The sequence below is a fragment of the Galeopterus variegatus genome, unplaced genomic scaffold (genome assembly GCF_000696425.1).
Source record: "Galeopterus variegatus unplaced genomic scaffold, G_variegatus-3.0.2 Scaffold804, whole genome shotgun sequence".
Lineage (NCBI taxonomy): Eukaryota > Metazoa > Chordata > Mammalia > Dermoptera > Cynocephalidae > Galeopterus > Galeopterus variegatus.
In genome coordinates this window covers 350,767-366,943 of record NW_007726915.1, presented here as the reverse complement: position 1 = coordinate 366,943, position 16,177 = coordinate 350,767, and the positions used below count along the sequence as shown (strand labels likewise).

The window sequence follows — 16,177 nt, the reverse complement described above, 5'->3', positions numbered from 1 at the left end:
GTATGTTCTGGATTAAGGCACTTTTCTTGTTGTTTGGATTACAAACCACATTACTTGATAAATATCTGAGAAAAATGGGAGAGGGTGAGTTGGAAATGAAAGTAGACTTCACTTATTCTGTGAATACAATTTTTCCAAGAAAAAAACTTCCTGCAAGTGTTTAGTTTTCTAAATAACTTTATAATGGAGCAAAACCATATTCTGGCAAAAAGAGCCAAAGTTCTTATTTTGGTATAATTTATTCCCTTTGGTCAAACAGGTCAACAATAAGGTCATCAATTTCCTTGGCAATACCTACCTCCATTCTCACCCCTACCCTGCCTTAATGAATTTATTAACTTATACCCTGCTTTATCTACGAAAAATCCTAAATAGCTAATAGAGCTATTAACATCAGCTTAGTTCCACTGTGCTTTTTCAAAGAAGATTTATTAAAATGGTATGGAAAGATCATTTCCCAAAAAAGTCACCTTCAACTTTCAACAAACATTATGTTTTATTCCATATCTATTTGGATTACCAATATTTGATATTTCTAGCATAAGTTGTCAGCAGTTCTTCTAACACCAAACAACTAAGGCCTTTCATTCAAGAATCAGAACTGCTTATGTTGGCATCTTGATAACACAATCTTAACATCTAATTTCCTGATATTAAAAAAAAAAAAGTCAATATCGGGGAAAGGACAACCTCTTTAATAAATGGTGCTGGGAAAATTGGAGATCCATATGCAGACGAATGAAACTAGACTCCTATCTCTCATCATATACCAAAATCAACTCAATATGGATTAAGGACTTAAACGTAAGACCAAAGACTATAAGACTTCTAGAAGAAAACATAGGGGAAACACTTCAGGACATAAGTCTGGGCAAAGACTTCATGAATAATACTTCAGAAGCACAGGGAACAAAAGCAAAAATTAACAGATGGGATTATATCAAACTAAATAAAAAGCTTCTGCATAGAAAAGGAGACAATCAACAGAATGAAAAGACAACCTGCAGAATGAGTACAAATATACCCAAATATCATACTGTTCTCCATAAATATATATAATAATCATGGGCCAATTAAGAAAAATAAAAAGACAGAAATAGAGAGGAGAATAGTGGTTACCAAGGCAAGGAAATTGGCAGGGGGTAGGGGGGAGTGGGCAAATGTTGGTAGACTGAAACTAAGTTACAAAGTGACAGTTAGATAGGAAGAATAAGTTCTGATGCCCTAGGGTGACAGTAGCTAATCATATTGTATATTTCAAGACAGCCAGAGAAGAGGACTTGAATGTTATAACCACAAAGAAATGATAAATATTTAGGTGATAGGTAGGCTAACTATTCTCATTAGATCACTATACAATATATGCATGTATTAAAACAACAAACTATACTCCATAAAGATGAACAATGAAAAAAATAAAGTAAAATCTCTGCTTCTTTACGAGTATAAAGCATACTGCCTTAAAAGCTATTTCCATGTTGGGCCGGCCCGGTGGCACACTGCTACAGTGCGCTGCCTGGGAAGCGCGGCAGCGCTCCCGCCGAGGGTTCGGATCCCACATACAGACCGGCCGCTCACTGGCTGAGCGAGGTGCGGGAGCAACACCGAGGGTTGCGATCCCGTTGCCGGTCCCGGTCCGGTACGGGCGCGACACTGAGGGTTGCGATCCATTGCCGGTCATGAAAAAAGACAAAAAGGAAAAAAAAAAAAAAGCTATTTCCATGTCTAGAACTTTTAAAGCACATTTTTTGCCCAGTAAAAATATATACCTACAATGCATCTATTGATGTTAACTCATACTTTACTTTCAGTTCTATTTAATCACTTGTTAAATAAACAGGGAATCTCAATATCTGAGTAAGTTTTGTGAACAAGGAAATAGTGACAACACTGACTTACCTCCCAGAGCTTAAACAGTCTGAAAATGTTTTATTGCTCAATTCTCATATTTAAAAGGTTAGTCAGAAGTTAGTGGCTAGCTAGCCCAAAGCTGGGTCACCCTGTGCAGGAAGTGGCTGAGAAAATTGTAGCAGATTTTAAACTTTTTTTAATCTGCTGGCCACTTTGGCTAAACACACCAAAGACCACCTACTCCACTATTTCTTCTCAGCTATCACAGCAAAAAAGTACTCACCAAAATGGAGAGGAAGGAGGCCCTTCTGATGAACCACCAACAAGGTAACCGCCTGGATTTTATGGATATTTAATATATGCCAGAAACAAAATTATAGATTTTGTCATATTATAAACATTAAATAGGCCAGTCCACAGACCACGTAGGGTTACCTCACAGATTATACTGTAAATTCAAACTACAGGACTATCTTGAATGCAGGCATTTTGCTAGGTGATATTCCTGCTGGTAAGTGCATGAGGAATACAACAGTCACACATAAACTAAAGCAATCCTGGAAATGATCTACTATAATTTATGCAGAAAGTAATAAGCTCCCAATACCAGAAAATAAAGTCTCTCTTTTTAGAAGAAGAGGGCTTGAGACTTATGCTCTAAAATTGAAATTGGTTGAAAGTTATCAGGTTTCTTTTTCATTTCTGAGTATCAACTTTAAAATAACTACCCACATTTACACTCTGAGTCTAGTGACATTTCAGGAATGAGAAAATGAACTTACTGATAAATATGAAAAATCAGCTTACAGTAAGAACTAAAGTTTAGAAGACCTCAACTAGGAGTAATTAATAATTTGAAATCTTTTTTAAAGCATTGGATAATTTAAGGACAAAGTGACTAAAATTAATATTGCAACTTTCCAGAACTATTTGGACTAATTTTAATAACAACCCAAAAAGGGGGCTAGGCTGAAATCTCATACTACAAATTGAGTCAGCTACAAAGTTTCAAACTCTCCCCCCATATAAACTCAGAAAATTTTAAATAAGATGGTTTATAACAGAAATACTGAAAATAAATCAACCTTGAATACTTTTAGATTTTCTCCAGGGTACCACGAATCACACCCAGAAACCCAAACAAAACAATCACTGAAATGCTTGAGATCTGCTGAAATCCAGAGTGGCAAGACAAGAAAGGAGAGAGCATGAAGCAGATAGCCCAACCTCTTTGCTCGGGCAGCACTGGTCTTTTGGAGGTCCCAAGCCATACACATTAATATTGTAAGTACAAAAAAGACAGTAGTAACACTAAAATAATAATATAAATAAAAATAGGCTCTGGTTAGAGAGAGGGGATCCGTTTACTGCCGCCCTGAGAGATACATTTGACCACCGAAAGTAGAAAAGCTATTAGCATCCTGAATTAATGGGTATAGTGGTTTTCAAACAAGATATTTTCATGATGGACACTATGTAGACTCAGCAAAGTTTCTCTTTCAAGAAAAATACAGCTTCTATTTTAAACAGCACTGATTAGGCTTAATACCATTAGGGAACCATCAAGGATTTGTGTTGTTGTTACTTTTAACTATCAGTTACTTTCTAAACCAAGAACTGTGGGTAATTAACTTGACTAACAGTCAAGGTTTAGGAATGCAGGAGCAAATCCAAGGTACAGACAAGCTTCAGATGTGGACAGGCCTTAAGGAGTTTGGAATCTTTTTAGGTTGTCAGGTCCTACCTTTCTCATCAACATTGTTATTACCTCCTTGTCTGGAATTCATAAAAATTCATTTCCCTCATCACATTCCCCCTGAAAAGCACTGAATACTACATGATTTCAGAAATTCCCTGTAAGGTTTATTAGTGGCAATGTACATCAATTACAATCAAAAACCAAATTAAGTAAATCTACCTAATGAATAAATGCTTAACCACTATTAATTCCCTATAACATACCCTGCAGACATGTTTAAAAAGTTGACAATATTAATTCCCTTTGTAAATTAATTGTAAAAAATATAACTGTTTTGAGTTAATCTTTATTAATACTTGAAAGTACAAATATAAATTAAATAAGGTTCAAAAGACATTATAACGCATACAATAAAATAGTCTATAAAACAAAGATAATTTGAAAAGAATTACTCAATTTACTTTATAGCTCTATTTTTTTTATATAAAAAAGTTTAAAACAGTACATGTTTTCTGGATCAAACATGAAAGTTCACATCCAGATGTCAAATCCTTATTCTTTCTTCATCATCAAAATCTTAATTTTTACTCCTGGCTGGATTTTTCTTCCTTGGCAATTCTTTTTGTTACACCACTAAAATATTTCTCACGGAAGGAATTATGACCTTGATATGGCAGAACATGATCACTTAGCAGATGTGAATACTGGTCCCGGTTCTGGTTGGTTGGAAAATACAAAATATAAAGATGTTTTAGTTATTTCTATAGATACCTTGTAATCAAAGCAATCATTTACTCTAAGCAAAATCTCACTCTTTGGTGCACATTATTACTTAAATTAGAAATATACTATAATTTTATATCCATATCATGCTTGTATATCCAAAGTGTTTTCACTTACTTCACCTCATCTGATCCTCATAACAGTCCTCTGCACAGAGGACAGACACTTTTTCTTTTATCCAGATAGATAGGGCAAAGAGAATCGTTCCAGTAACACATCAGGACTACAACTTTCTTCTGATTCCTAGTTCAGCACACACTGAAATCATCTGCAGCTATAGATAAGAATTATCAAACAAGGAAGCTGCTACTTAAAGAGAAAGGTGTGTAGCAATAAATTACTGCATTTGTGTGATGTCACACAGACACACAAAACTGTTTGGGGGTATATCCATATTCAGTTAAAGAAATAAGTGATTCCTGGCAACTTTTAGTAACTATATACAGAAAATTCTAGATATAGGCTAAACAAGAGATTTCCACACTTTTAGATTTCACAGGCAAGTAAGGACTACTACTCAGACTGACATTTCATGGACACTGGGATGTCAATCTGGGTTAGAATGTCAAACATATTTTGGCTTAGAAAACTGAGGGACACGAAGAATGTCAGGAAACACTGAAACACTAGCTTCTCATTCAATCTCACTAACCATTCCAAACTGTGAAAAACAAATCTAATTAGAAATAAAATCTCATTTTAAATGTACTTCCGTAAATTCTTATTCAATTACAAATGGATTAATATGATTTACAGGTATGGCGACTCAATCAGAAAACATGAAGCCTAATTTTTTATCCTGATTTCAGTATCAAAATAGTAGCTAAAAGTATATCTATAACAATCCTCAAAATATTTTTGTATTTTTTGCTTATTCCTATGTGAAATGAGTATCTTCATCCTTTCCCTCATATCTAACATTAATAAACTCAGATTTAGCCAAAATAACATTGTTGGCTCATTTTAAAAATCAGAAACAATTTTTTCCACACATTATTTAAAAAATCACACAAAAGAACAATTGTTAAAAATTATTAAACATGTCCAGATTTTTTCATTCATCAAAAATAAATAGGTGGCAATTTAAATTTTATGGTACTAAGTATATTACAGTTCCAAATTCCTTCAAGCACAGGAAAACATGCCAATGGTTACAAATTTTGGGCTACATACAATACTCAAAAGATATATTTTATGTAGGCAACCTGTAGATATAAAACTAAAAAATACCAACTGAAAGGTTGTATTTACTGGGTATTTATTATGGACCAAAAACCACACTAACTGCTTTATCTGTGCTATATAATAAAACTCATCAGCTCTATGAGATAAGTACATTATTATCACCATTTTACAGATGAGAAATTATTTAAGAGTACAGGCCCACAATAACACAGCTGGTAAGTGGCAGATGTAGGGTTTGAACACAGATCTGTTTGACTCCAGGGACTGCACTCTTAACTACAATGTAATGAGGTTTTTTCCAGGAGAGGCAACTTTTCCCCCAACTCAAGAAGTAGGAGTATAGCTCTGGGAATAAACAGGTGGTTGACTAAGGCTTTGATAGCTGAGCTGCCTACCAAGAAAGAAAGAGAACTGGATCCATTAACTAAGATGATATACTTCAATGACACAAAATTTCCTACCAGGAGAAGACAGAAGGAGCCACAGGGATACTGAGGAGCCACAGGGATACTGAGGGATATCATAACCCTAGCGGTACAGCTGACTTCACAGGTGGACTCAAGTCTGGTCCATATCTCAGGACTATACCCACGACAACAGCAATATAGAATGATGCTCCAGCATTTAATCTCAACTTGTTCATTTCAACTTTTATCAAAGTCTGAATGAAATCATAGGAAAGGAAGGGACATCTACTCCAGGTATTATAATTCTATCTTAGGTCAATAAGATCACTAGAAAGCTTGTCCACTTCCTGAGATACATTGGCATAATCCTGGCAGAAATGTTTTCTCTTGGTTATAATATTTCAAAGCTATGTCCAGATGCTGTCATCTCTCCTGCTACTACGCTTCTCCTCTAAGTTCCTGGCATCATTTTCCACCCAGTAATCACATCAGAAATTTGGGTCAAATCCCTCTTCCTCCTCTTCTCACATCTGGTCAGTCCTAAACATCTTACCTCTTGTGTCCTAAATATCTCAAATTCACTTCTCTCCACCCACAATTTCAGTACTTCTGTCTTCTGTTCTCCCCATGGCTCCTCTAGGCTATGCAAGATCACCTCTTCCTCAAAATGTGCTGTAGATAACTTCATGTAATATCCTAGAACTGCAGTAGTGAGGAGGATATGGTAGGACAGAAACACGGGATTCCAGAGAACTGGCACAGGCTCAGTTGCTACTGTGCCCAGCTGACCTAAATGCTGTTATGCAGCTCACCAGAGGGAAGCAGAAGACAAAAGTCAAAGCACAATGGAAGACAGTTTTCCTTCATGGACCAAAGAACTTAAAAAAATAGCTTGTCATTGACCTGAAGGATACAAATAGGGCAAACTGGTGGTAAACAACAGAAAATATAAAGATCAGAGTCAGAGACTGAGAATGAATAGCAGAAGCCCAAAAAGCCTAAAGTAACAATTAAAACCTATGCTAACTAATGGTCATCAAGAAAACATTTACCACCTATGACATCCTTTATCTGAACAGTTTAGACCCCAAGATTCCTGCAGAATAAAGTAAAACAGACTACGTTCTGTTAAGGTGCTACAGGAACACAGTGGCGAAGACACGCATACTACTGGAAAAGTTGGGAAAGACCATTAACCTTAAAAATGCAACCTATAGGGAGAAAAATCCTGTTTTCCTTATCTCCCAGGTAGTACAGAAGAATCACTGTGAGGTTTGTGTTTGGGTCCAGTGCTTGAATGCCCCCTTCTACAACACCTATTGTCACCTGATTGTGAAATAGAACATTCATAACCGAAACTCCTGGAAAATCCAAAAGCTCCAAATCTCTTGTGCAGCCAAGGATCTGGCAAGAGCCATTCTACTAACTAGCAGCATAAGTTCTGCTTCACGGGTAAGCCAGACACTCTAGGGACTGTGGCTACTATGTTCAACTAAGTGAAAAGCCATGGTTCATAAAATGTTCTTCATGAACCATTCAGTATACCTATAGTCTAACACATATCATCACGTACAATCATACATATAAATACCATATGCCTCCAAATAATACACATTTACAATACACCCTGTCCATATGAAATACATTGCACTACACAGCATTCAGAATTTATGTTACCTCAATGCTGAAAACAACGGCAAACTCAATTTTTGTTTTGTCTTTTCCCTTTACCTCTCTTTCATTCTATCTTTAGTTTAGTTTACTAGGGCTCACTTGAGATGATGATATTCAACTCTACATATTTTTCATCACCTTTTCACGACTCTTCTCTATGCACATTCCCTGCCCATCTCAACCAAGAATATCTGCAGTTGGTTTTTTTTTTTCCAACTCAGTATCTCAAAGGCCAAAGTGTTTACTTAAAAGAAGAGTATCCTCAAGGAACACAGTCTTCATCTCCCTCATTAACTCAAGCTTGCCCCTGGTGTTCGACTTCTGGTTTCTCTAATGTTTCCAAATCTATCTCTATCAATTATGGTATCATCTATGTATCATAAGACCTGAGTTCTGCCAATTTTTAGTAGGCAAGAAATACTTGATGGAAAATAAAAAAACACAGAGAATTAGGAAATGCTAAGAGAGAAAACTATGACAATGAATGGTTACACACCACCTTCTCCAAATTTCTTAACTACTGGTAGTAATTAAGAAGATATGAATAAAACATTCTATTAACACTACTGATTACACTATATTACCATTTTTTATAACCAGAAATTAAGAGATTCTGTAGGAAAATCTGTATGAGCCACAAATGGCTAAATGCAAATATAGCTTTCAGACCTATCATTTGTCTTTGAAAGACATTAAGCAATTGTAAATAATACAAGAAATATACGAGTTCTGATTCAAGGAACTATATATGTGCTACCAGCTATGTATTTTACATAAATTCATTATTTAATCTTCTGCATCATTCCACAGCAGATTATTATGAAAATTTTACAGATAGGGAAACAAAGGCTGAAAGAGTTTAAATAATCTGCCACAGGTCACATAGCTAGTAAGGAGCACTGCCAGAATAGTAGCTTAAGTCAGACTTCAAAGCTCATGCTTTTTCCATTACACTTCTCTTTTTTGTAGTAGAAATTACATCTTAACGATGGCTGAAGAGGTGATTTCCCACATGGTAGATTAGTGGGTCATTCAAAATGGAGTTTGACATTTAGAGGACATTCCTCACTGAACAGCAACGTTACGGTAGCACATATTTCAGATCTGAATTTTAGACAGAACCCTTTTAACCACTGTCCCACCCAACCAATTTCCTGTCCTATCAGTACTGCTAATTCTAAACATAAACCACTCGAGGAATTTTAACACACTTGCCAAAGAAACCAAAAGAAGCCTTACAAATCGGTGGTTTACTTTTATGTGTACACTCCCCTCTGCTGGCTGGAGCAGATAAACCTTTCTTTATAGTACTTCCTGATGTCTACAGCATAGCAGACCATTCATCTGACGGTCAGGAGAGCTCTGTTTTCCTAGCTGTTTGCAAGTCCTGATTGCTGTAAACATCTAGATCCCCATTGCCTCAACATGACCAGGATGGCCTTTTTCCTCAGGGAACATTACCATTTATTCACAATATTTTTAAATGATACGAAATATAAAAATACACAGTCACCTCACTGATTCTAAAATGTTATCATAGTCATCTGCGTCCAACCTAGAATTGCAAATCATTCTCTTGGGCAAGAAAGAAAAACTACATAAACTAGACCTTATTCAAATTAATCCTTCATTATTTTTACAACTAATTGTACATCAAAAATACAGTATTAAAAAGAACAAAAAAGACATTAAAAGGAAAGCACTTCATCCACTTAACAATTTAAGAAATTTAAATCTAAAGGGGAATAAATTCTCAAGAAAAGAAACAAAATTGTATGTTCTGTAGTAACATACTGTCACTTTAAGTGGAATGGAATGACACTCTGGATTATACCTTGAGAATACACATATAAAAAATTATTTCTCAAATTGAACATCATAAACTCCTGAGACTTTATTTATTTATTTTTTTCCTTTTTTTGTCTTTTTTCGTGTCCAGCAACGGATCGCAACCCTCAGTGTCGCGCCCGCACCGGACCGGGACCGGCAACGGGATCGCAACCCTCGGTGTTGCTCCCGCACCTCACTCAGCCAGTGAGCGGCCGGTCTGTATGTGGGATCCGAGCCCTCGGCGGGAGCGCCTGCCGCACTTCCCAAGCGGCGCACTGCAGCAGTGTGCCACCGGGCCGGCCCGACTCCTGAGACTTTAAAGGAACTAAAGATTTTTCATTGAGAACTCGACTTAGGTAAAACTGTCCTCCTAATTCCTGCCTTCTCCCAGAAATTTGCCATTCTCTTTTTATCACTTCCTTCTTAAATAAATAAAGGGAAGGTATGATTTTCCACAGTATGTCAATTCAGCAGTGTTTCTGGTTTGTTCACAAGATTAAAATATTTTTGTCCCACTGATTTTTAAAGAGTATTGTTAGGGTAATGATAAAATTCAGTGTATTTTCAAACAGAAAACTTTGGCTAGCCATAACTCTCTTCCTACTCTTCTTTCAAATAGATGATTTAATAATGTTGAATATGATTGTTTTTATTCCAGAAGGGCCCAAAATAATCACTGAACAGTTACTATGCATTCCATAAATATTTATTGAATGGTGAGAAGAGTCAAGGTCTGTGAATTCACAGAGGTTGTATACTGGTGGCAGAGACAGACATTAAATAACATTCCCAAACATATACAGTCATGCGCTGCATAATGATGTTTCGGTCAATGACAGACTCCATATATGACAGTGGCTATACCATATAGCTTAGATGTATAGTAGGCTATACTATCTAGATTTGTGTAAGTACACTCTATGATGTTTGCACAAGACAAAATTTCCTAACAATGCATTTCTCCATTGTTAAGCAATACATGACTGTACACTTGGAAAAAAGGATACCATAAGAATATAAGGAGACACTATTTGAGGGGTGAAGAGAAAAAACATGAAAAGCTTCACTAAGGAAGTGACATTTATCTGATACCTAAAGGATGAATTAAACTTACAAAGAAAGAGAGGGGAAGAAAACATTCTAGGGAGAGAAAACACGATGTGAGAAGACTCTGAGACCAGAAAGAGCTAAGTCCATTTGGGGAACTGAAAGAAGGCCAGCGTGGCTAAGGCTTGGTAAACAAAAGGGAAGGTGTCACAAAATGAAATTGGAGAGACAGGCCAAAGTAAATTAGGCTGGCCTGGAGGTTATATGAAGGATTTTTGAATTTTATTCTAAACTGCACAGAAAGTTATTGATGAGATTTAAGTAGGGAAGTTTCATTTCTGTTTACATTTTGAAAGATACTCTGGCCACTGTGTAGGAAATGGAATGGAGGGAATAGAAGGAGGGAAACCAGTTGGGAAACTATTAGAGTAGCCCAGAAAAGCAGCACTACACCACAGTCCTGGGTTGGGGGTGGGAGGTGAGGAATAAAAATGCACGCAAAAAAACTATCAGCCAATCAATTGTCACAAGCCAAATTTCTGAGAAATCATCCTTAACTCGTATCTCCTTTACCCCAATTATCCAATCTGTTACCAAGTTCTGCCATGTCTACTTTCTCCCCAAACTCTCAATTCCATCATGTCCTCTATAATCTCCAATTCTACATCTCTTGGTTTACAGCCCCATCATCTTTGCATGACCTTGCCAGGAGCCTCACTAGTATCACAGGGATCTTTCCACAACTCAAGTTTGCCTACGTATTGAAGCTAAGGTGACCTTCATAAAACATGAACTTCTGCCACTCTCCTAACTATCAACCTTCATGGGCTTGCCATCACCAATAGGATAAACTTGAAACTCTTTGTAAGATAAGGATCTTCAACACTGGGCATCTCTTTAGTTTTCCAGATTGTCTCTACCCATTTCTTCCCAAAAAGCTCAGGATTTCCTTTGGGCTTCCCTGCATGCACCACAACCCTCTCAGCCTCTATACCTTGCTTAAAATGTTGGTTTCTCTACCAAATTACCCACTTCTCTTGCCCCAAGCACCATCTCCTCAGGTAGGTACTTTCTCATGTTCACACAAAACCTCTCACAGATCACTATAGAACCCAACACATTATGTTGGGATGGCTGGGGTGGCCATTTCTCCTGATGTACAAGTTCTCTAAGAATGAAGACTAAGCTTTATTAGTCTGTTTAGCCTCAACACCTGACACAAACAGTTTCATGAATACACGATAAGTGATGAAAGCCATTGCTTCCCCCTCAGGGAACATGCAATCAATTCAAGGAAAGAAAGTTTACAAAAATAGGAAAAGTACCTGAATATAAAAATTGTTAAATGACAGCTTTCTTTCCCATTTCTCATAGCCCCTTTTCCAAAATTTCGCCTGTCCTCAAATTCTTACATTAGTATCTGTTTATTCACTCTCAGCAAAAAACTACATCCTTCTTTACTAAGAAAACAGCAGTCATCAGGTATGAATGTCCTCAACTTCCTTGCCCTCCCCCCACCCATCCTCTACGGCAAACTGGCTCCTACTTGGTTAATCCTAAAGATTCATCTCTTCACACCACTCCCTACCTACATTCTGACTAAAGCAAAATTCCTCTTATGGTGTTCCTTTGCTGCCAACATTTAATTTTATAGAATCTCTAAAACTTCAGTGAAAATACCTAACGGTAATCATCAATTTACACTATGACTGTTCTTTAAAAACGAGGGATCTCCCTTTTCTAGGGGATAAAGTTGCAGAAATCTATAGTCATTCAGCAGAAAACCAAATGGCTTCTATGTTAATAGCAGGTCAGGTTTAACCTTTCCTTTTACTCACTGACAGTTCCTGATAATGAGATAATGATTTCTTCTACCTCACTAGTATTAACCTTAAGTCATTTATATTCTCAAAGTGACAGTAGTTTATATAAAACAGCAGTTTCATTGCAAACACTTGAATACAAATGGCTCATGAAACTTACTGCATGATAAGTGAAAACCAACGATACTGTCACAATAGTGAAAGCCACCAAACTGTGGTGTTCATCTAATTTTGTCAGGAAAGACTTTAGGATTCATGAAACAGATTAAAGCTATGATGTACATTTTTTAAATAAGGTGCAAGGAAGAAGGCAAAGAGATGGAAGAGAAAAACAGTGGGTAGATTTATTTTCTTGTAATCAGCAGAGAGTGAAATGAAATGTAAATGACAGTGCTGAATATAACGGCCTCGGCTCAGCTTCAGGATAATTACCCATGTCCAGCTTTTGTTTAAAAATCCTACTCTCCTTATCAAAGCTTCCCACTGTTCTACATCTGGTACTGGACAGTAGCTATAGAAACCACTTGTGCTGAAGTTATACAACTATAAACAGCACTAGGCTATTTCCAAACCAAGGACAAGCAGGTTAAAAGTCTGGCATCCAATACTATTAAGAGAAACCTCTAGCATTATTCTTAATGAGAACAAGGTAAGGTTGGAAATCTTCATCCCTAAATTAGACATTTACATATAATCTACACTTTTTAAAAACTGCATTATTCTGCAAGATATTAAGTTGCTTAATATTTCAAAAATATTAGGTATTTTTAAATATTTAAAAATATTTGAGTGTATATTTAAATCTTCATATCTAGAGGTGTGAAAATAAGTGACAATTAACGACTGAACTTTGACATGTGGCACTCAGCATATAATTTCTTTCTAATTATAAAAAGAGCACTGTGGATATTCATGCTTATCATGATGATACAGAAGTATCATTACTTTCTACATGTTATTTACTAAAATCTATATCTTCATAAAATTCAAAATTTAATCTCAAATACTAAAAGAATACAGAGTCAACACACCAGAAAAAATTTTAATGGGAACTTATTAGTTACTATATGCAATATTTAATTAAAACTAAAAAGAATCTTGTTTACCTTCTCGAGCAGCAAAGGATGAGTTATAGACCAAGTTATGTACAGGCATACAAATACATAGTTTCTCACTTTAATTTGTAGACTATTTCTCTCCTTGGTAACTTTTTAAAATCTTCATATTCCATTAAAAGAAAAATTAACAAAAACGTATATGCATTTATATGAAGATCAAAAACAGGCAAAACTACTACATTTTGCTTAGAGATGAATTCAATACTCATAATATTACAATGGAAAGCAAGAAAGTGATTACCATAAAAGTCAGAAGAATGATTACACCTACAGGGGGAGGTGTTTATGATCAGAGATAGCCACAAGAGAGGGGTGTGCTTCCAGGCTACTGCATTACTCTGTAATCTTGACCTTAGCGGTGTTTACATGAATGTTCACTTTATTATTATTCACTGAACTGTACAATTATGTTTAGGCAAAAACATACACGTTAAAATCTCAAGGTTGGATTCTCAGAGCGTCATGGAGTGGGAAGAGGATATAAGTTCATGTTTGAATTTGAAAAACACTAGAAAGATAATTCTAAGATTATCTTGTACCATATGACAAATTTTAAAAAATACAAATAAAAAAGTGGAAAATCTGTCACTCATACAAGAATTATAAAAGAAGTTCCAGAGGCTTATGGTAACTCTACATATCAACTTTCCATCTCCCTAAACCATTCATACCTTGGAATCCCTGAATCATAACTATATTTTCCAACTGACCTATGCCTAAGATTCTATAACACTAGTATTTTAAAGACTGTTTTACTATCATAAGGAAAACATAACATTAGAGGTGGAGCCATATGCTCCTGCTACCTTCAGAGAACTGCTTGTTTTTGCACATAAAATTGCCATATCTAAACAGCACCATAAGTTGCAGGATCCAGATATATTAAATAATTGCCTTCCTGGAGCTGGTGGGGAACTGACTTTTGCTTTTTCTTGGTTTACCAGAAACAATAATTCAAAACTATTATGATAGCATTAACTTAACCAAAAACCCAGTTTGTTTGGCAAAATCATTTAGTTGCAGAAGTATAAAAGAAAAAAGTCAAATGATGACCCTCCAAGATTTAAACTCAAGAAAAGATACCACTAACAGCAAAAGCAAGTTCATTTGGAACTAAGTAGATCGCATGAACCTGAAACCTGTATTCAAGTAGCACGGGACGCAGCATCACCAGGCTCCTGTTGCTTCTGAGCCTTTTCACGTACCTCAAAACATTACTTACACATAATGTAAATTTGTTTCCTTCTGACTTGCTATGCAAAATAATTTTTAAAAAGGCTCTCATTTTCTCTCTCCCACCCACACATACCACATTTTTATGGTAATGAATATTAGATTGTACTAAGACCTAAACTGGGTTTATGTCCTATTATCATGTTCTTACCTACTGGCACCAAAAGATGAGGTATCATCTGTTTCCTACCAGAGATGTTATATGATTTAAATACTTCTTACCTAACCTCTAATCTTTTGTAGCTCTAATCAAAAGGGAAATATCCACAGTTCAGGCAAGAGATAGGCCAAAAATCACAAAATATTTCAGAAGAAAAAATCAGAATGGACTACCTTTAATTAAAACAGCTGCCAAAGAAAAACTCAACTAACATTAATCCTGAGAAAGGATAATGCATAATGAAAATAGGCACAGCATTATGTCAGCAAAACACCACTTTTTGTGACGAGCAACACTAATATCATTTGAATATGTAAACTACTTATAATAATGACTAATTTCTTCCACTTCAAGCCATCTATAAGTCATTTTCTCAAGTGACTTCGGTATCTATTCTATCCCTTCCTCATCTAAAATACTGTTATAATGTTAATGGTTCTTTCTCTCTTTGCAGCTTCAAAATCTTTCTGTCCTTTTGTCAAAACCTTCAGTTTTGGCCACACTCCATTCCGACTAAGGCATTCATCTGCTTCATGTTACTGAATCCCTTCATTCAATCCAAAATAAAATTACATAAACTTTCATCACCTGCCACTATGACCTTCTAATAGTCTCTATTTTAAATCATGTGAACTATATTGGGTAGCTATAAAAAAGAATGACAACTGATTTGTACAATATTACAACTTTAGTTTAAGTTAAAATCCACATAACATCTAGAATTAAATTTATCTATACTTTGGTACTTCTCAAATCACTAGCAGTATAAGATACCAGGTAAACAAGCCACAAAACAAATAGGGCACATGATGGCCCATTTAATACAATGGTAATTTAACATAATTTTTTATATTTAAACAAGTATCTATTATAGAGTAGACTATAAAAGCTGCATAAAATTTTTTAAAAGATTTCAAGGAAATACTGAAAAGGGCTACTTTGGGTACTCTTTAATTTGTCCAAGTAGTCTGTGGTAGAAAAGGCTAAGAGAGTATTTGTTTTAGGTAACCTTCGTTGAAGACATAACTATTATACTCACACTCCGATCTGTCCTGGACAAGTGGAGATCAGCACTTTTATCCTATGAATTTTATATGAGAAAAATGTTTTATAGGAACAACCACTGTGACCACAACCATATATAGCAACATCAATTACATTTTGTGTCAAGAGAGAAAATGAGTTCTAGTAAAACAAATCACATTCTACCAAAGCCCCATGAGCAACACTAGCTAAACAGAACAAGGCAAGGAAAGACTAGTAATTTGTCACTCAAGAATATTTAGCTTTTAATCATGGCATATTCTAAAGGCAGAATATGCTTTGGTAGAGAGGTAACATGATAGAGAAAAAAGGACACAGAATTT

The 16,177-nt window shown here is 35.8% G+C and overlaps 1 protein-coding gene across 5 annotated transcripts in view; it reads right to left on the bottom strand.

Annotated features, from left to right (window-relative positions):
* Nucleotides 1-3,876: 3,876 nt before the first annotated feature.
* LOC103590329 (tRNA (guanine(10)-N2)-methyltransferase homolog) overlaps nt 3,877-16,177 on the bottom strand; it is an 86,658-nt gene continuing 74,357 nt past the window's right edge. For 4 of the 5 annotated variants that reach the window (XM_008572538.1, XM_008572539.1, XM_008572540.1 and 1 more), the window contains one exon: nt 3,877-4,266. In XM_008572538.1, the coding sequence (XP_008570760.1) occupies nt 4,135-4,266 (132 nt within the window). In that variant the 3' untranslated portion in view covers nt 3,877-4,134. Of the gene's footprint in view, nt 4,267-4,450; nt 4,608-16,177 lie in introns of all 5 variants that reach the window. The other variant, XR_550458.1, reaches the window with a different exon arrangement.